The 21,129-nt window shown below is 34.9% G+C and overlaps 1 protein-coding gene across 2 annotated transcripts in view; it reads right to left on the reverse strand.

Annotated features, from left to right (window-relative positions):
* LOC127709708 (crossover junction endonuclease EME1-like) overlaps window positions 1-8,563 on the reverse strand; it is a 71,903-nt gene extending 63,340 nt beyond the window's left edge. The window contains exons 1-2 of one of the 2 annotated variants that reach the window (XM_052215369.1): window positions 8,303-8,563; window positions 1,229-1,894 (exon numbers count right to left, since the gene is read on the reverse strand). In XM_052215369.1, coding sequence (XP_052071329.1) covers window positions 1,229-1,894; window positions 8,303-8,530 — 894 coding nt within the window. In that variant the 5' untranslated portion in view covers window positions 8,531-8,563. Of the gene's footprint in view, window positions 1-1,228; window positions 1,895-8,278 lie in introns of both variants that reach the window. The other variant, XM_052215368.1, reaches the window with a different exon arrangement.
* Window positions 8,564-21,129: the final 12,566 nt, after the last annotated feature.

Genomic DNA, 21,129 nt, shown 5'->3' on the forward strand with positions numbered 1-21,129 from the left:
TTCTATCCAAGATCTTTTGGACTGAAGGATGGAAAGAGTAAAGCAGTTACTAGACCTGCTTCAACGTTGGCAATGCTGATAAAAACAGACCTCCTTTCTGAAACAGAAAGCTTTATATAAAAAGTTTACACCAATGCCCCTGCAGCCAGATTGTAATTCCCATGTTTCACAATGGAAGACAATAAGTAGTTAAGACACATTTTGCTTGTTTCCTGCATCCTGACCGACCCTGCCTCAGACCCTCCGACCCTTTATTTTTTCATACATATGTGGTAAAGTTGTCTGTATCTGTCAGAAATTAAAGAAAAGAGCACATCTCGAACATTTGATTAAACTTGTTTTTTTCAACAGATCTTCTTGTTCAGCTACTAGAAAAAAGTTTTTTGTTCAGTTTATACATGTTAGCTATATGAAATATACATGTATTTAAAAGGGAAAATAAATATTATAATTATTCAAACTAAATTAGCATGACCGTGTGTCTTAGCAATATTGAAACACATCTGCAGATGTCGGCTAAATGTCATTCACTGAATCGGAATTACCAAATAAAAATGATGACAGTTTTGAGTATACTCTGTTCTGAAATTTACCTGTATCAGTAAGAAATTTTTTTTAAATTCCTACCTACATGTACCTCCTTAATTTTTTCAACTTGGAGACAGGAAACAAGCATATAATTTTTTTGGCCTTACAATGTGCAACAACAGCAAAAATATTTTGGTGAAGAAATTCTCCAAAAAGTGTTAAGAAAATCATAAACACAACCTGTTTAGGCCTCAATTTTTGACTACTCAATCACAATCTCCTTTTATTTACCTAAGTAGTACATTTGGTAGTCTAGCTAGCTTTTTGAACTTAAAAAATATTCATGATTAAGTGGATTTTTGAAGTACAAAATAACAGACACTATAGTCAAAGGAAACATGAATTGTGAATGTCTGCATTAACAGTTTAAGTTTTCCATATTTATCAGTGAAAACTTTAGTTTGATAGTTCTAAAAAGTATTGTTGGTTCTACAAAATATCGATGTCTGGATATATATCCAACTTTAAAATATTTGGTCCTTGATATTTTTCATGTTTTTTAAATAATTGTTTTTTCTGTAGCTGTTCATTCAAAATAATTTATGCTTTTACACATCAACATCAATTATGTGTTCAGGATAATGTGTACATAGTTGCTCGCATCAAAATGCATTCAATAATGTATACACAGTTACTCTACCTGAGCTTGCCTCTTTCTGTCCTCAATTTCTTCTAGAGTTCTTTTTCGCTTGATTGGTTTGTCAGATTTCCCTAACTCCAGTAGATTTAGCTCAACAGTTTTGTTCTTGTTCACACATTCAGTTGTATTTGAAGTATTAGAGGTTTTACTATAGTCCTGATTACTTTTTTCAGATAAATTTGTATCACAAGAATTTGATTCCTTGCTCATTTCATCATCTAAATTGCAACATTCAATAATTTCAATTACATTTTTTGTACGCATATTTTTAAAACTTTCTGTCAGTGTACATGTCAAGCCTGAACTTTCTTGTCTCTGATCATACTGATCACATTTTATACTTGTTCCCATTAAATTACCAACCAATCCATTAGAAGTAAATGTTGATTGCTTCCCAAGCAAGCGTTCTTTCAACGACAAAGTCTCAACCATTTCAACATCATTTTCAATGTCAGAACTATCTGACAGAAAATCATTTTTACTGTAAGGAATTTTCCTGGCATGTTTGCTACAATCTTTTCCCTTGTAATTTGATGACATTTTCATACAACCTGGTTCATTAGAATCAAGGACAATAACAATGTTTTCAGGCTGTATATGTTGTTTCAAGGATAATGGTGGAAGCTCCTCATCAGAATCAAAATCAGTGTTTAAGAGTCTGTTTACCTGAAAAATTAGTGTATATATTGTGAGTTAAATCCAATAGCATGGGTGAATTCAAGGCAATAAACAGAGTTTGACATTAAAGGTTGTACAATTGCCCAAGACAAGTGAAAGTCATTCCTGGGCAAGTAAAAGATGGTGTGTATTTGTCCGATTGGCAAATAAAAAAAAAAAAGTTGAAAACAAGGAACAATACCTAATTCAGTCTCACTTATTTCTTTTTTCATCAATATATCATCATCCTAATCACCCTCGACAATATCATTAAATTCTTTGATTTTTAGTAGACCTACCGGTAATTGAATGGCTACAGGGCAGATGTAATAATTGCTTACTCACTACAACTCAACACTATCAAGCTACAGATCAAATATTAAATAATTCCCTTTCATAGAAGCCAAGAAAGCTTTGACGACAGTTTTCTTTTTGAACAGACAAACAGATGGAGTTGACGGTTACTAGACCTGCTTCTGCCTTTGGCAACGCAGGTAAGAATCAGTTGTTAGGGGCTTAACTCATCCGATCAAAACAAAGCACAAAAACAACTAACAAAAACACAGACACAAAGTACAGATCTGAGAGTCCTCAGTTACTGAATGCTAGTTCAAAGCCAATAACAACTAATAAAACAAGAGCACACATGCTGAAATGTCTCACCTGTTTTACTTATCATTGAATTTATGTTGAAAGTCTGTAATGTGAAGGTTTTACTTCAATTATCACATAAACTTGACATTATCAATGTTCTATGTACATAAGGTCATGGTGAAATGAACCATACCAGACAGACATGTACACATCAAAATCATTCAATACACCAAATATAGTGGTTCTTTTGCTAATAATACCTGAGAAACAGATCAAACCACAAAATCTCAACTCGGACCAATGAACCATGAAAATGACGTCAAGGTCATATTAACCCTACCAGACAGACATGTACACCTTACAATCGTTACATACAACAACATTGGGCATGCAATTTCTTTTATTGAATCAAAAGACTTGCAAGTACAATCAATTGAAAAAAGCAGATAGCATTTGTAATCAATATTTTTACAAAAAAAAGAGAATATAGTCAGGTGGACTGTCCACTGTGGGCAGGTGGAGAAAAGCAAAATCCGCAAGGGCTGTTGTGTACATATGACATAGGGAAACTTCGTGACATAAGGTATCTGTATACAAGGTAAGAAGCATCCAGGTCTTCTACCTTCTGAAATATAAAGCTTTATAATACAAAGTTTGCACTGTCGCTGTTAACATGGTTAAAGATTCTTTCCATCCGCCATAGTTTCTGTAAAAAAAAACTTAAAAAATTCATCTTTCAAGGGCATGAAGGGCAATAGCTCCTATAATAGATTAATTGAGGATATTTCTGTCATGTTGACTTATTTGTAGGTCTGACTTGGCTAAACATTTTTGCAAATTAAGTTTTTCTCTATCTATCATAGAATTCTGTCCTAGACTCAATGAACGATCCTACTTTGCTGAACATTTTTCCTGTCCAATATTTCTCTTTATCTATAATATTTTTCAAGATAATAACCAAAAAGGAGAAAATTCATAAAAAATTATTATTTACGGGCAATAATGCCAAATGAAGTTGTCTGATCCATCTGAAAATTTTCTACCAAATACTACATATTGACCTGCTGATCAATTTAACCCACTGCTCTAACAGCTTTAGTTTTTGAGATATAAGCCAGAAATTGCATTTTACCCCTACAATAAAATTGAGAATGGAAATGGGGAATGTGTCAAAGAGACAACAACCCGACCAAAGAGCAGAAAACAGCCGAATGCTACCAATGGGTCTTCAATACAGTGAGAAAATCCTGCACCCGGAGGTGTGCTTTAGCTGGCCCCTAAACAAAAAAATGTACTAGTTCAGTAATAATGGACGTCATACTTAACTCCGAAATATATAAAAGAAACTAAAATTAAAAGTATGTTCTATTTTTAGCCATGGTGGCCATGTTTGTTGACTGACTGGAATAAAAAACAAATACAACATACTATACGAATTGTTCACCTCAAGTTTTGTTGAAATTGGTTCAGTAGTTTCAGAGATCTTTGAAAACGTTTATTACGATGGAAGACCACAAGTGACAGGTGAGACAGGTGAGCTAATAAAAGGCCAAACTGAGTTATTGGCATCACTATCACATTATTTGGCAACAGCTATATAACCTACAGAATTAGACTATTTACCGGATTTGTAATAACATAAGCAACCCGACGGTTGCCACATGTGGAGCAGGATCTGCTTACCCTTCTGGAGCACCTGAGATCACCCCCAGTTTTTGGTGGGGTTCGTGTTGCTTAGTCTTTAGTTTTCTATGTTGTGTCATCTGTACTATTATTTGTCTGTTTGTCTTTTTATTTTTGGCCATGGTGTTGTCAGTTTGTTTTCGATCTATGAGTTTGACTGTCCCTCTGGTGTCTTTTGTCCCTCTTCTATATAAGGTGTAACACAGTAGTTAGACCAAGATAAGAGGCACTTAGTGTGAAAAATGTTTAGTCTGACAACACAGAACCTGTAACAAGTTTTGAAACCCCCTCCCAAAAAAACCCATTATTATCCTATCATTTCTCTATATTTTAAGCACCCCATTTATATTATCAGTGGGTTTTTTACTAGTGTAAAATGACTAGTACGTAAAAAAATATGGAAATTAAAGGAAGAACTTGTCTGAGGAAACCACTCAAGCTTGCTTATAATATGTGACAATCCTTTTTGAGAGCATTTGATGTCACTGCTAGTTTTTTATAGTGTTTTATTGTTCTAGTCTTAGGTATTTTTGTGCTACAGGTGTGTTATTTATTGAAAAAAGTTGCGATTGTCTGTTTTTTTATGTTTGTGATGTATTTCCAAAACATTGGAAATTATGAATATGTTTAGTGCTGAATACAGTACAATATAAATATTCTACAAAATTTTCAACAGTACAAGCTATAACATACTCTATTCAAATACTAAATTATACCATTATACAACAATATAATGCAACAAAATAAAAAACAGGTACAAATGGACTGAATTTTCCAGAATGCAGTGTGACCAGTTAGCCTGGCATCCTGGCCAAACCTCCTTTATGTGTCAGTATGGTAAGGCGTAATACCATCCATGTGACCACTTTTCAGCATTAATTACTCCACATGAGTCTGTTACATTCATGAACAATGAATGATCAACATGAACATGATCAATTGGATGTTGTATTCCACCTGGCTCTAGTGGAGCAGTGAGCCAGGAATCCAGGTCCATTTGCCCAAAATCATGTTCGCTACCATTCACATTGTCACCGTACATGATAGTTCCCTTTTTAAAGGTTTTGTGTTGAATAATTTTTTAATTGTGTTCTAGTTAGTGTATTCCTATAAAATAAAGATAATATTTTTTTTATATTGCTTTAAAATAAACAGGTTGGAGAAGATCTTCATCTGGGTCAAATGGGTACTATCCGCATTTATGGGTATTATACCATAAATTGGGTATCAATCTACAGTTATAATAAACTGTTATCACAGAGATATGGTCTCGCCTATTTGTTATTTTGATAATGCAAATGTTGATGAAATTAAAATAGCAATACTTTAACATGTAAGTTATGCAAATATTCAAAGTCAATGAACCATGACTGAAGGTACAGGGCTAAACAATCTCCATGGAAATGAGATGTGACAATGCTAATACAACTGCAAACCAAATACCATTGACTTTTCATAAGTCGTTCCCTTTAAACAAACCTAAACACAAACATTAACTTGTAAACTATGTAAAAGTTTCAAAGTCAATGAACCATAATTAGGGGGTGGGGTTATATAATCTCCATGGAAATGAAACTTGCAAATGCCAATACATTTGTATACCCAATATCATTGACTTTACATTAGTGGTTCATCTTAAACTGAACTAACCAATAACTAATACATGTAAACTATGTAAAAGTTTCAAAGTCAATAGACCATGACTGAGGGGTAGGGACCAAATATTCTCCATGGAAATGAGATGTGCTAATGCTTATACAACTGCATACCAATTATCATTGACCTACCACTAACGGTTGCCCTTAAACTGACCTAATCACAAACTAATACATGAAAACTAAGCAAAAATTTCAAAGTCAATAGACCATGAATGAGAGGGCTGGGCCAAATAATCTCCATGGAAATGAGATATACCAATGCTTATACAACTGCATACCAAATATCATTGACCTTCCACTAGTGGTTCCCCATAAACTGACCTAATCACAAACTAATACATGTAAACTAAGCAAAGTTTCAAAGTCAATAGACCTTGACTGAGGGGGCGGGGCCAAATAATCTCCATGGTAATTAGATGTGCCAATGCTAATACAACTGCATACCAAATATCATTGACCTATCACTAGTGGTTCACCATGAACTAGACCTAATCACAAACTAATACATTGTTGACGCCGCCGACGCCGACACCGGAAACAGCATACCAGTACCTATGTCTAGCTTTTTGACTACGTCAAGGCGAGACAAAAACATGATAGCTGTCATGCGAAAATATTCATATAAATGGCAATATTTTCCCCTTTAAGACCATAGTTCAAATGAGAACTGAATACAAAGATAATGGCCTCTACTTTTTGAAAGCGGTTAACTTTTATCCTGATGATATTTCAGTCATGGCGTCTTTAGGCAATCGAATGTTTGCCCAATGACAGAAAATATCTGTAAATCCAAAGTTTATATTTTTATCACTGAAAACTGATACCCGTTTTGGGGGAATATTCTTTATGAGGATCCTCCCCAACCTGATAACGGAGGGGAGGAATGCCCTTTACCGTCAGGTGTCAAACGGTCATTTTCAGCTAACGTTAGCGTCAAATTGGTTATAATTTTACCGTGATTCGTCAAAATATCCTTATCGTGATTCGTCAGAGGTCTTGAATAATTATCGTTACCATTGTTTATTATATATTCGTCAAAATCAGTTGATTTTTTTATCATCTAAAAGCAAGTATACAGTTTATCGTCATGTACCAAAAATTACCTTTAATGTCATTTTGCAAGAATTTTTAGCATTATTCGTCATGAAGGTACCCCCATTACGACCCTCATAAAGTGACATTCTAAAAATGTAAACAGGTTTCCTTTGGTGTTTTGGCCAAGTTCATAACAGTATATTTCCGCCCCAAAAACATCTATGATATGCTATTAACACAATGTAGGACGCATACCAGTTGACTGGCATATATTTCCGCCCCAAAAACATCTATGATACGCGCCCCTGAGAGTTCATGCATTCATCTAAGACTTGTAAAAAAAGATGGAGGAAATACCCTACGGCTATCAAACTCTTCACAATGACAATGCCACCACATTAAAAAAATAACAAATTTTTAATCAAGAAAGTATTAATATTTTGACCATTTGACGATACACATATCTAAAAAGCATCTAATAATTTAACCTGTATCTGTATGAAAATAGGGTGCGAACGAACCTAGGGGCGAACATGTGAGGTGTGAACGTGTAGTGTGAAAACGGACCCAATACCGTGAGCCAGGATCCTAGTCTATGTTACAGCTGGGACATATCTAATATATAGAACTTATCGCTATTTGGAAATCTGTGCCGCTTGTCCCGGGCAACTATTGACGTCATACAACAATCACTTTTCCAAAAAATTTGTGGCATCAGCAGTGTTTTCCCTAGGCTATTCAAGCATTGCGGTACCGCTACGCATAAATTTCGACCGCCATGCTTTCATCATTGCCGCAATGCATCCCGCTATGTGTGAAAATTATAACTGTGTAAAATATTTATTATCGATATTTTGAAAGTGAAGTAACAAGTGACAACACTTGTGTATATATGTCTCTGGGAAAGTTGAAACAGAGGAAGATATCAACAAAATAATGTGTATATGACATTAATTTGTAAATAACTATTGCAGACTGGATTATTGTTATTATTGTTTATATGGTCTTTCATTAATTACTCTCATCTGTGATAAATACTTTAAAATTCCATGACTTATATGAATTGCTGTACCTATAATAAAACAATTAGATTGGTATATGGCTTTAAACATATAAATTATTTAATGTAACTAATTCTGAAAAAGCGTCGTGTGCCGCGTTGCAAATTCACCATGGACCCACCATGCATGAAAAATTTTCTAGGGAAGACACTGATCAGATATTTTCTATTAGTATTGTGAGTCTGACGTCAAAATTTTACGGGAACCTTTGTGATGTACAGTAATGGCGGACAAATAGAGATAAGGTGTATTGTTAGTAGCTATATAGAATAGTCCAGGGTTACAGCAGCCTGAGACTTGGTGTATATATGTCTCTACAGCGACCATAGACCGAATTCTTCTGTATTTATTTATTTTTTTACCATATTTACAGTATACATTATTACATTTCCATCTAAAATACTATTTATTGTGGTATTGACGTCTCCTGTGATCGAAAGGTTATGCCTTATATAGTCTTCATCTGCATCAGGACACAACAAGGAAACTTGAGCTACGTCCTCGTCGGAAATGTTTATGGACATTTTAAAATTAACTTTCCCGCCAAAAAAGCTGTCGATAAGAGTCAGAGAAAAGCCAGAGAATTCCGAAAATGCCAAGATGTCAGCTTCCATGAAAACAATCTCTGCTTGTGTTTGCCGTAATGTTAAGAGTAATTTAAGCTTTATAATTTACCTTGCGTTATTATTTTTACAGATCAAAGTATCGTATATCTAGTTTTATTTGAAAATTGTACACTACATCTGGGAACAGTATATCTAACGTCAATATATATGTTCCTGACTACATTGTCATTGAACAGGTCAGGAATAACCACCAATTGGTGGATTATACCTCAATTGATGTATAATCCACCAATTGACATATAATGGTATAGACCAATTGACGTATAATTCTTTGTTTTTCAAAGCAAATTATTCAACCAAAATGGAGCATTGTTTTCTTAAAACCATATTATTGTATGAAAACATGTCAAACATTCCTAGTTTAGTATAGTGACAATACATATTGCATTTAATCAATAATTGTATTTGCAGTTTCTTCTATTGTTATCTTGTCAATTCTTGATTGGCAAATTTACCACTTAAATCACCTGTCAATGGACATCAATACTGTCTGCAGTCATGTGATTATGAGTACAACTCCACAGGTGAATGGAGCTCTTTGTTAATACTTGACTTTCATTATTAAAAGTCAATCATGGTCAATAGTAGATGTTTCAACAAAAGAATTGTTGTACACATGCATTCTCAAGAGATGCAGCAGGCTTTGACAAAACTGAAACTTTCGGAGGACTCAATAATGGTCATAAAATAGGTTGTAAGCTGCAAAATGATGCTCCTATCTCACACTAGCATTTTATAACAAAAAACTTGCATTATACGTCAATTGGTCTATACCAATATATGTCAATTGGTGGATTATACGTCAATTGAGGTATAATCCACCAATTGGTGGTTATTCCTGACCTGTTGAATCACAGGGGCTTGTGTACCACCTACAGATTTTGTTAATTTTTTTTCATTATTCAGAAATGGAACTTTACCCATTTGATAACCTTAAGCTAGCTTTCATCCTTTGTCTTCGGGTCTTAAATAAGGCTACTGACCCCTCATCTTCTTCTTTGAATATACAATAAACCATGATTATCATGGAATGTACTAAATGCAATTTGTCATCCAGTAACAAATATATATATATGTTCATTTATATACATTCAGTGTTTTCCCTAGGCTATTCAAGCATTGCGGTACCGCTACACATAAATTTCGACTGCCATGCTTTCATCATTGCCGCAATGCATCCCGCTATGTGTGAAAATTATAACTGTGTAAAATATTTATTATCCATATTTTGAAAGTGAAGTGACAAGTGACAACACTCCACAGGTGTTTTAAACTCATCCGACTGATAATTGGATGCATCACGTCGCGCCTGCCGGGATTTTACAACCTTCTTGATATCGAGACTTCGGTTACATAATAGAAGTGGCCAGTTAGCTGATAAGTAAATAGTCAGATAAATCTCCAATGCACATCTTTCTGTGCTAAATAAAAGTTTAACCTTTTCCAGTATAAATTTCACCTTTAAAACGGGTGTTTGACATCGTTATTTTACTGTTCATCTTTAAAAAGTAGAAATTTAAAATTTGGTATAGTCTCTGGTATCATAAAATAAAACTAACGTAATTTCACCGAGAATGAACAAAACAATTTTTTTTAATGAAGTTTCTTAGTTATTTCATCGGCTATATTTACATCGATGAATTATTTTTTAATTGGTCACAACAATCAGTTATTTTTAGATTAGTCGCGGTTGATTGATTATATCAAAGAATACACATAACCGCCACCGGGCAGAGAAAAAGACGTATCTTATGAAATATTTAAAAGATTTCATAGAAAAACTTTCAAAAAAAACGTATTTAGTTACGGAAATATTGTTTTTAATAAACTTGTGTTGTTCTATTTGTATTTCAATGGGTCACAAGCTTAGGTGTAGCGGATTCATTTGCCGTTTTTTACACAAGTGGGGCTTAATTTCTTTCACTTCGGCAAGATTGGATTTTTACAATTATGAAAGGTTATAACTAAATCGGACAGGGATGTATGTAAAAAAATAGTTAATTGTCATGAAATAAAATGTTAGCTTAGCTTCCAAACAGGTTATTGCCAAATATGTCATCTGTATGTTCGTAGGTCAGATATTCTTCATTGACGACTTCTGTAATTAACGCAAATAATTTTTTTTTATAATATTGTTTCCTGTAAAATCTCTGTGAAGCAATGATGACATTCAAAGTTTTATTTAACAAGTTGCTGTTGATGCTGAAATCATTCTATCAGCAAAATTCAAAGAACAAACATCAATCATTTAAACAACCATGTCCAATTCAAGCAACCATCAAAGAAAGGTCGCCTTACTGGCCCAACTTTTTTGACAAGTTGGTTAGAGAAGACTCAGAAAAGCATATCCAGAAATCAACGCCACTTTGCTTATTTGAATATTATACTAAAGAAATCAGATATGGGTCACGGAAATTATATTGAAATGATAGGGAATTTAGAAAAAATGTCTGTTTTAACTTTGATTTAAGTGATAGACAGGTTGCCGGGGCAGAAAATAAATATACACAACAATATACACCATTTAAACGAAATATAATGACTGGCGTTGCAAAAATCAAGGTTCTTGAGCTATTTTAAAAATCAAAGCGAGAGGCTTTTAACATTGCAGTATAAAATACAGACTAAAATGGCTGAAACGTCAAATTTGCAAACTTGGTGTTGAAAATTGGCTAACAAGGTCATTAGAAATACAGGTTGCCGGGGTGAAACTTGAAACTTGAATGTCAAAAGAATAAGCAAGTCCAAACCTTGTATGTGTAGTCGTTGAACTCTAGGTTCCCACGTAAAGTTAAAATGCCTCTATTTCAAGAAAAATAAACTCACGAAAACACGAAAAATTCACTAAATTCGCGTTCATTGTTTTGATTTTGACCGCCTGACAACTTTACGGAAATATCAGAGTGATTATAAACAAGGACTCTGTGACGGGCAACTTATAATGTCCGTGTTTTAAAGATTTTAATGATATCAAGCCAGTCCAGTTCAAACTATTATCACGTGGTACAATTCTCATTTACATATTATGAATATTAATTAGCAAAAGTACTACTAATTTCTGGCTATGGTCTACTCCTTCATCAAATTGTAGTCAGACAGATAAAAATCATCACCATGAGCAAAGCCCTGAAGTTGAGAAACAGACTATGTCAAAAAGTGCTGAATTGCTTAATGCATATACATGTATCAATTGAAGGACCAAAGAAGGAAGATTTTGATTTTGAAAAATGTGTGGTGACCTTTGGAAAGTTGAAACAGAGGAAGATATCAACAAAATAATGTGTACATGACATTAAATAGTAAATAACTATTGCAGACTGGATTTTTTTTATTATTGCTTATAAGGTCTTTAGTTAATTACTCTCATCTGTGATAAATACTTTAAAGTTCCATGAATTGTATGAATTGCTGTACCTATAATAAAACAATTAGATTGGTATATGGCTTTAAACATAAATATTATGTAGTGTAACTAATTCTGAAAAAGAAGCGTTGTGCGCCGCGTTGCAAATTCACCATGGACCCACCATGCAGGAAAAATTTTCTAGGGAAGACACTGACATTGCGCTGCTGGATAAGTCAGCCTAAAACAAACTCAGCCTATCACAAACTTGGACTATAACAAACTCGGCCTACCATTATTTATATATAAAGAATTAAAGAACGAATTCGGCCTATAATTTTTAGATTGTGTTGTTTGAATTTAATACTTTTAAATGAGGATGTGTTTATAACTGGCATACAAACAAAGAGAAATTAGATTGGCAGTGAATGGCTTGTCAACGTATAACTAACATACATGTATAACTCATGTTTTCAAGATAAAGTAATTGTACTAATTTATAAGTTGAAAGTCTAGACCAATAATATTTTTTGATAAACTTTTTATGTACATCAGTATAATTTTGACATTGTAAAATAAAATTCATTCTCTACTACATTTAGATCACACATAATACACATTGTAATTCTAAATTTGACACAATATACTGATACATTCTACACTATGGTGATGTTTCAAGCATAAAATGTAACTCTTGCTTAGCTTTTATAACCGTTGTTTGGTTAATTTGAGTAAAAAAAAGAACTACATGTATCCAAACAAAGTACCCATTAATTGTCCCCATAATCATTCATACCAAGATCATATAACAGTGTTTTAATACAAGTTGCCCAGTTTTCCCATTTATTACTATTTGCTACTAATTCGATTCTATGGGTGATTAAAAAGGTGTCAACAGTACACGTGCCAGTTATTAGTTTAAATTAAGGTGATTAAAAACGTTTCACCAATACGTGGCAGTATGATATCATACATGTATTCCAAGTTCAACCAAATAAGTCATGAATATGATAAATAATTTTTTAAAGGACACCAAAATAAGATCAAAGAAAAGAAAAGGCCAAAATAGTGGTAACTTTTTATTGTCAACTGAAATTAGTCTTACTTTTCTTTTTATATCTAGATAACGTAACTTATAATTCTTGCTTGTAAAATATTCAAAATAAATCATTCAATAATTCTAACTCATAATTTATCTAAAACAAAATACTACTAATTAATTTCAAATAAAGAAAATAACATCCATTATCATACTTATATTCTTCTAGTAGTCTGAGTTTGTTATAGTCAGAGTTTGCCATAGTCCGATTTTGTGAGGCTGATTGTGTTATAGGCTGAGTTTGTTATAGTCCGAGTTTGTTATGGGCCGATTTATCAGGGAGTCATACATTGTACTTATTAAAATATAATTATGATAATAAAAACTTGTCTACGTGTGGGTAACAATATAAATTTTTATGGGTTCAGTGTTCATCATTTAATGCCAACTTAGAATTGTTCAAAAGACCTTGCTGTCACTGTTAAATCTGACAGGGTATTCCACTGATCCACTACTCTAATTGAAAAAGTATTATTAAGTCTATGTGTCATCCAACACTGTTTCTTCAAAAGTTTTAAAGAGTGACCTCTAGTATAAGATGGGGCTAAAGTAAAAAAGATTCATCCAGTTGATATCATCAATAATTACCATGTAAAGCTTTGTAGACTTGAATCATGTCATTTCTGTCTCTACGATATTCCAACATTGGTAATCCCAATGAAGTTAAGGTAATCTACATGTCTCCTCATAACTTGTTTAAGTGTGGGCAACAATATAAACTTAAATGATTAATATCCTTAATGAGTTTTGTAGCACTTCTTTGTACAGATTCAAATTTAAGAATATCTTTTTTAACGTACGAAGACCATACACATGCAGCAGATCTACCAAAGGTTAAAATGTGAGCGACTACACATTTAATATGAAAAACTTGTTTTAGGTGTTCATAGAAAATCCACAAATTTGGATTTTCATCTAAGCTAAGTTTTCAACTCAAAGATCACAGGAGTAATCCAGGTAGAATCCATGCTGCAGGTAGGTAGGTAGGTAGGCCCATTCCCATTATATTATATGATTCCCAGGTTAGTTGTTTTTTCAATGTGGAATTTTACTCAGGCAAATTCAGCAAATGTAATGATTTAATTAGATTTGCACTTGAAAAAGTCGACCATGCTGTTCTAGCTTGACCCCTTCACCCTGATGAAAACATACCATAAAGTGACATCGTCCATATTATGTTAATATTTTCATGCAGAAAATGAAATTGAACACAGTAAAATAGACCATCTCGGAACTAAAGTATTAAATCTATGTTGAATTATTGGTATCACTTGGAAAATCTTTCTTGATTCCAGATTTTTTCTTCTCAACATGCTCAAAGATGCTTATGTAACCTCACAAAATCTTATCTTGATATGGCTCTATGAAGTCAGTTCTTGAAATCATACCAGACATCAATCATATATAGCTTTACATCACCAAAAAATAATAGTTTCAAAACTAACATTTGCAAAAGAATTTTATAGATTTATGGCACATTGAACTGATGAAGTATTCAGATGGTAAACTTAGGACTTGTGTTACATTTAAATCAAATTTTGGAAGAGATAATTTCTTTTCATTATGGGGAATTTTGAACAGAGAAGATGCTTAACAAAGCTCTGAATTTCATCACATAACTTAAGAATTGAGTCCGAAAGGTATTAGGGTACTATTAAAATGACAAAACTTGTACTCCTAACTTGGGAGATGTGGAGGATAAATATCATATTCTATTTCAAAGTGTTAAATTTGATGATGACCGCATTCATCTATTTAAAGAAATAACTTAAATTTGCCTTTTCTATACATGAAACAATATATATACAACAGTAGATGTTTTTCAAAAGATCTTTCACTCAGTGCCATTAAAGAAAAGCTAAAATATATGTACAATTTAGAAAAAATAATGGCAGTCAAAAATAAGAGACAAGAGCACTTTGATACCATGTGGAATGCATTTAAAGAATTATTTTTATAATTCAATTTGTCACTTATTATTTACAGACAATTATTGTCAAAACAAACATAATATATTATTGTATCTAATAGCACAACTTATTATGTACTGAAAATCTTACAGGATATTTTAACTTCTTCCTTTTTCATAAAATACTTTAGCCTTCTCATGTGCCACATAGTGGTACATAAATATTTAACTAAAATTATCTTTTCTTCCGTATTTATGTTCTCTTTTCATATAAATATAAAACTGAATTTTCAACAATGTTTATTGTTATAAATAAATAGATATTCAAATGTATTGCTAATATTACTGTATGTATGTTTGATGTGTTGTATTTGTTGTAATTCTTGAAAATAATAAAAATTAAAAAAAAAATTTGCCCTAATTTTCTAAATATTAACTCAAGGGATAAACTGATATGTCTTATAAACACAGAACATAAGCTTCAGGCAATCCTCACTGCTGCTGGTAAATTTATTTCTAAAATAGTTAATGGTGTTGCTTTCCTGTCTGCTTCAGACACAAGGAGCTAGAACTGTGTGAATAACACAGTTCCTTCAGACCTTGAGCACCTTCCCTTGGTGTCTGTTGCAGTAGGGAAAGCTACACTATTCTCAAAACCTATAGATCTATTACTGCAGTATATGTCATTTGCTGTGAATAACATTTAACTTTTGTTACCTTTATGTTTGTTTCTCTGCATCTACAGGTACGAGGAGGTTTGTAAGAGCTCTTAAGATCACAATCCTAGAGCATCATTCCTTGGTATGAAACAATCAAATATATATATACATTTCCAACAAATACCAAAACATTTCAAAAAATAAAAAAAAATAACTACAGACAATGACAGACAAAATTAAATGAGAGGACATTTGCGACATCTCTAGAGTAGCAACCCTTAAATACTTTTTTTATTTGACAAATAATTGCCTGTATTTCTGTATATCAATATTAAGTATAACTAGAGGCTCTCAAGAGCCTGTGTCGCTCACCTGATTCTACTTTGGCTTTTGAAATCATGTAAAAATAGATTAAAATCATAACAGATACCCTAATAATGAGTGAGGCCAAATTTGATTTAATATTGGTCCTGTAATTTGATAAAAAATCCTGGTGGCCATCTTGAACAGTAAATTGGCAACAAAGTAGCAACACTTCATCAGCACCTCATAAGAAACATTTATGCCATGTTTTGGTTTCATTCCATTCAGTGCACCTCTAGAAGAAGCATTTGTATGTATTTCCCATAGGGTCTTATGTTAAAGGAAGTCCCCCCATTTGCGGCCATCATGGATGAAGGATCAGCTTCAAAGTAACAACACTTAGTCAGCACCTCATAAGGAACATTCATGCCATGTTTGGTTTCAATCCATTCAGTATGTGGTTCTCTAAAAGAAGACATTTGTATGTATTGTCCATAGGGTCCTTTGTTAAACAGTGTCCCCATCTGGCGGCCATCGTGGATGAAGGATCAGCTTCAAAGTAACAACACTTGGTCAGCACCTCAAAAGGAACATGCATGCCATGTTTGGTTTCATTCCATTCAATGGTTCTCTAAAAGAAAACATTTGTATGTATTTCTCATAGGGTCCTATGTTAAATTAAGTCCCCTGCTGGCGGCCATCTTGGATTATGGATCAGCTTTAAAGTAACAACACTCGGTCAGCACCTCATAAGGAACATTCATGCCATGTTTGATTTCATTCCATTCAGTGGTTCTCTAAAAGAAGACATTTGTATGTATTTCCCATAGGGTCCTATGTTAAACTAAGTCCCCCGCTGGCGGCCATCTTGGATAATGGATCAGCTTCAAAGTAACAACACTTGGTCAGCACCTCATAAGGAACATTCATGCCATGTTTGGTTTCATTGCATTCAGTGGTTCTCTAAAAGAAGACATTTGTATGTATTTCCAATAGGGTCCTATGTTAAACTAAGTCCCCCCCTGGTGGCCATCTTGGATGATGGATCAGCTTCAAAGTAACAACACTTGGTCAGCACCTCATAAGAAACATTCATGTCATGTTTGGTTTCATTCCATTCAGTGGTTCTCTAAAAGAAGACATTTGTATGTATTTCCCATAGGGTCCTTAATAATAATGTTAAACTAAGTCCCCTGCTGGCGGCCATCTTGGATTATGGATCGGCTTCATAGTAACAACACTTGGTCAGCACCTCATAAGGAACATTCATGCCATGTTTGGTTCCATTCCATTCAGTGGTTCTCTAAAAGAAGAAATTTGTATGTATTTCCCATAGGGTCCCATGTTAAATTAAGTCCCCTGCTGGCGGCCATCTTGGATTATGGATCAGCTTCAAAGTAACAACACTCGGTCAGCACCTCATAAGAAACATTCATGTCATGTTTGGTTTCATTCCATTCAGTGGTTCTCTAAAAGAAGACATTTGTATGTATTTCCCATAGGGTCCTATGTTAAACTAAGTCCCCTGCTGTCGGCCATCTTGGATTATGGATCGGCTTCATAGTAACAACACTTGGTCAGCACCTCATAAGGAACATTCATGCCATGTTTGGTTTCATTCCATTCAGTGGTTCTCTAAAAGAAGACATTTGTATGTATTTCCCATAGGGTCCCATGTTAAACTAAGTCCCCTGCTGGCGGCCATCTTGAATAATGGATCAGCTTCAAAGTAACAACACTTGGTCAGCACCTCATAAGGAACATTCATGCCATGTTTGGTTTCATTGCATTCAGTGGTTCTCTAAAAGAAGACATTTGTATGTATTTCCCATAGGGTCCTATGTTAAACTAAGTCCCCCGCTGGCGGCCATCTTGAATAATGGATCAGCTTCAAAGTAACAACACTTGGTCAGCACCTCATAAGGAACATTCATGCCATGTTTGGTTTCATTGCATTCAGTGGTTCTCTAAAAGAAGACATTTGTATGTATTTCCAATAGGGTCCTATGTTAAACTAAGTCCCCCCCTGGTGGCCATCTTGGATGATGGATCAGCTTCAAAGTAACAACACTTGGTCAGCACCTCATAAGAAACATTCATGTCATGTTTGGTTTCATTCCATTCAGTGGTTCTCTAAAAGAAGACATTTGTATGTATTTCCCATAGGGTCCTTAATAATAATGTTAAACTAAGTCCCCTGCTGGCGGCCATCTTGGATTATGGATCGGCTTCATAGTAACAACACTTGGTCAGCACCTCATAAGGAACATTCATGCCATGTTTGGTTTCATTCCATTCAGTGGTTCTCTAAAAGAAGACATTTGTATGTATTTCCCATAGGGTCCCATGTTAAACTAAGTCCCCTGCTGGCGGCCATCTTGAATAATGGATCAGCTTCAAAGTAACAACACTTGGTCAGCACCTCATAAGGAACATTCATGCCATGTTTGGTTTCATTGCATTCAGTGGTTCTCTAAAAGAAGACATTTGTATGTATTTCCAATAGGGTCCTATGTTAAACTAAGTCCCCCCCTGGTGGCCATCTTGGATGATGGATCAGCTTCAAAGTAACAACACTTGGTCAGCACCTCATAAGAAACATTCATGTCATGTTTGGTTTCATTCCATTCAGTGGTTCTCTAAAAGAAGACATTTGTATGTATTTCCCATAGGGTCCTTAATAATAATGTTAAACTAAGTCCCCTGCTGGCGGCCATCTTGGATTATGGATCGGCTTCATAGTAACAACACTTGGTCAGCACCTCATAAGGAACATTCATGCCATGTTTGGTTTCATTCCATTCAGTGGTTCTCTAAAAGAAGACATTTGTATGTATTTCCCATAGGGTCCTTAATAATAATGTTAAACTAAGTCCCCTGCTGGCGGCCATCTTGGATTATGGATCGGCTTCATAGTAACAACACTTGGTCAGCACCTCATAAGGAACATTCATGCCATGTTTGGTTCCATTCCATTCAGTGGTTCTCTAAAAGAAGAAATTTGTATGTATTTCCCATAGGGTCCCATGTTAAATTAAGTCCCCTGCTGGCGGCCATCTTGGATTATGGATCAGCTTCAAAGTAACAACACTCGGTCAGCACCTCATAAGAAACATTCATGTCATGTTTGGTTTCATTCCATTCAGTGGTTCTCTAAAAGAAGACATTTGTATGTATTTCCCATAGGGTCCTATGTTAAACTAAGTCCCCTGCTGTCGGCCATCTTGGATTATGGATCGGCTTCATAGTAACAACACTTGGTCAGCACCTCATAAGGAACATTCATGCCATGTTTGGTTTCATTCCATTCAGTGGTTCTCTAAAAGAAGACATTTGTATGTATTTCCCATAGGGTCCCATGTTAAACTAAGTCCCCTGCTGGCGGCCATCTTGGATTATGGATCGGCTTCAAAGTAACAACACTCGGTCAGCTCCTCATAAGGAACATTCATGCCATGTTTGATTTCATTCCATTCAGTGGTTCTCTAAAAGAAGACATTTGTATGTATTTCCCATAGGGTCCTATGTTAAACTAAGTCCCCCGCTGGCGGCCATCTTGAATAATGGATCAGCTTCAAAGTAACAACACTTGGTCAGCACCTCATAAGGAACATTCATGCCATGTTTGGTTTCATTGCATTCAGTGGTTCTCTAAAAGAAGACATTTGTATGTATTTCCAATAGGGTCCTATGTTAAACTAAGTCCCCCCCTGGTGGCCATCTTGGATGATGGATCAGCTTCAAAGTAACAACACTTGGTCAGCACCTCATAAGAAACATTCATGTCATGTTTGGTTTCATTCCATTCAGTGGTTCTCTAAAAGAAGACATTTGTATGTATTTCCCATAGGGTCCTTAATAATAATGTTAAACTAAGTCCCCTGCTGGCGGCCATCTTGGATTATGGATCGGCTTCATAGTAACAACACTTGGTCAGCACCTCATAAGGAACATTCATGCCATGTTTGGTTTCATTCCATTCAGTGGTTCTCTAAAAGAAGACATTTGTATGTATTTCCCATAGGGTCCCATGTTAAACTAAGTCCCCTGCTGGCGGCCATCTTGAATAATGGATCAGCTTCAAAGTAACAACACTTGGTCAGCACCTCATAAGGAACATTCATGCCATGTTTGGTTTCATTGCATTCAGTGGTTCTCTAAAAGAAGACATTTGTATGTATTTCCAATAGGGTCCTATGTTAAACTAAGTCCCCCCCTGGTGGCCATCTTGGATGATGGATCAGCTTCAAAGTAACAACACTTGGTCAGCACCTCATAAGAAACATTCATGTCATGTTTGGTTTCATTCCATTCAGTGGTTCTCTAAAAGAAGACATTTGTATGTATTTCCCATAGGGTCCTTAATAATAATGTTAAACTAAGTCCCCTGCTGGCGGCCATCTTGGATTATGGATCGGCTTCATAGTAACAACACTTGGTCAGCACCTCATAAGGAACATTCATGCCATGTTTGGTTTCATTCCATTCAGTGGTTCTCTAAAAGAAGACATTTGTATGTATTTCCCATAGGGTCCCATGTTAAACTAAGTCCCCTGCTGGCGGCCATCTTGGATTATGGATCGGCTTCAAAGTAACAACACTCGGTCAGCACCTCATAAGAAACATTCATGTCATGTTTGGTTTCATTCCATTCAGTGGTTCTCTAAAAGAAGACATTTGTATGTATTTCCCATAGGGTCCTATGTTAAACTAAGTCCCCCGCTGGCAGCCATCTTGGATAATGGATCAGCTTCAAAGTAACAACACTTGGTCAGCACCTCATAAGGAACATTCATGCCATGTTTGGTTTCATTCCATTCAATGGTTCTCTAAAAGAAGACATTTGTATGTATTTCCCATAGGGTCCTATGTTAAACTAAGCCCCCGCTGGCGGCCATCTTGGATTATGGATCCGCTACAAAGTAACAACACTTGGTCAGCACCTCATAAGGAACATTCATGCCATGTTTGGTTTCATTCCATTCAGTGGTTCTCGAGAAGAAGTTCAAAATGTGAAAAGTTAACAACGACGCCGGACGACAGACGCCAAGTGATGAGAAAAGCTCATTTGGCCCTTCTGGCCAGGTGAGCTAAAAAAGAAGATGTGGTATGATTGCCAATGAGACAACTCTCCACAATTGACCAAATGACACAGAAATTAACTATAGATCACTGTACGGCCTTCAACAATGAGCAAAGCCCATACCGCATAGTCAGCTATAAAAGGCCCCGAAATGACAAATGTAAAACAATTCAAACGAGAAAACCAACAGC

Source organism: Mytilus californianus, unplaced genomic scaffold (genome assembly GCF_021869535.1).
Source record: "Mytilus californianus isolate M0D057914Y unplaced genomic scaffold, xbMytCali1.0.p SCAF_7, whole genome shotgun sequence".
Lineage (NCBI taxonomy): Eukaryota > Metazoa > Mollusca > Bivalvia > Mytilida > Mytilidae > Mytilus > Mytilus californianus.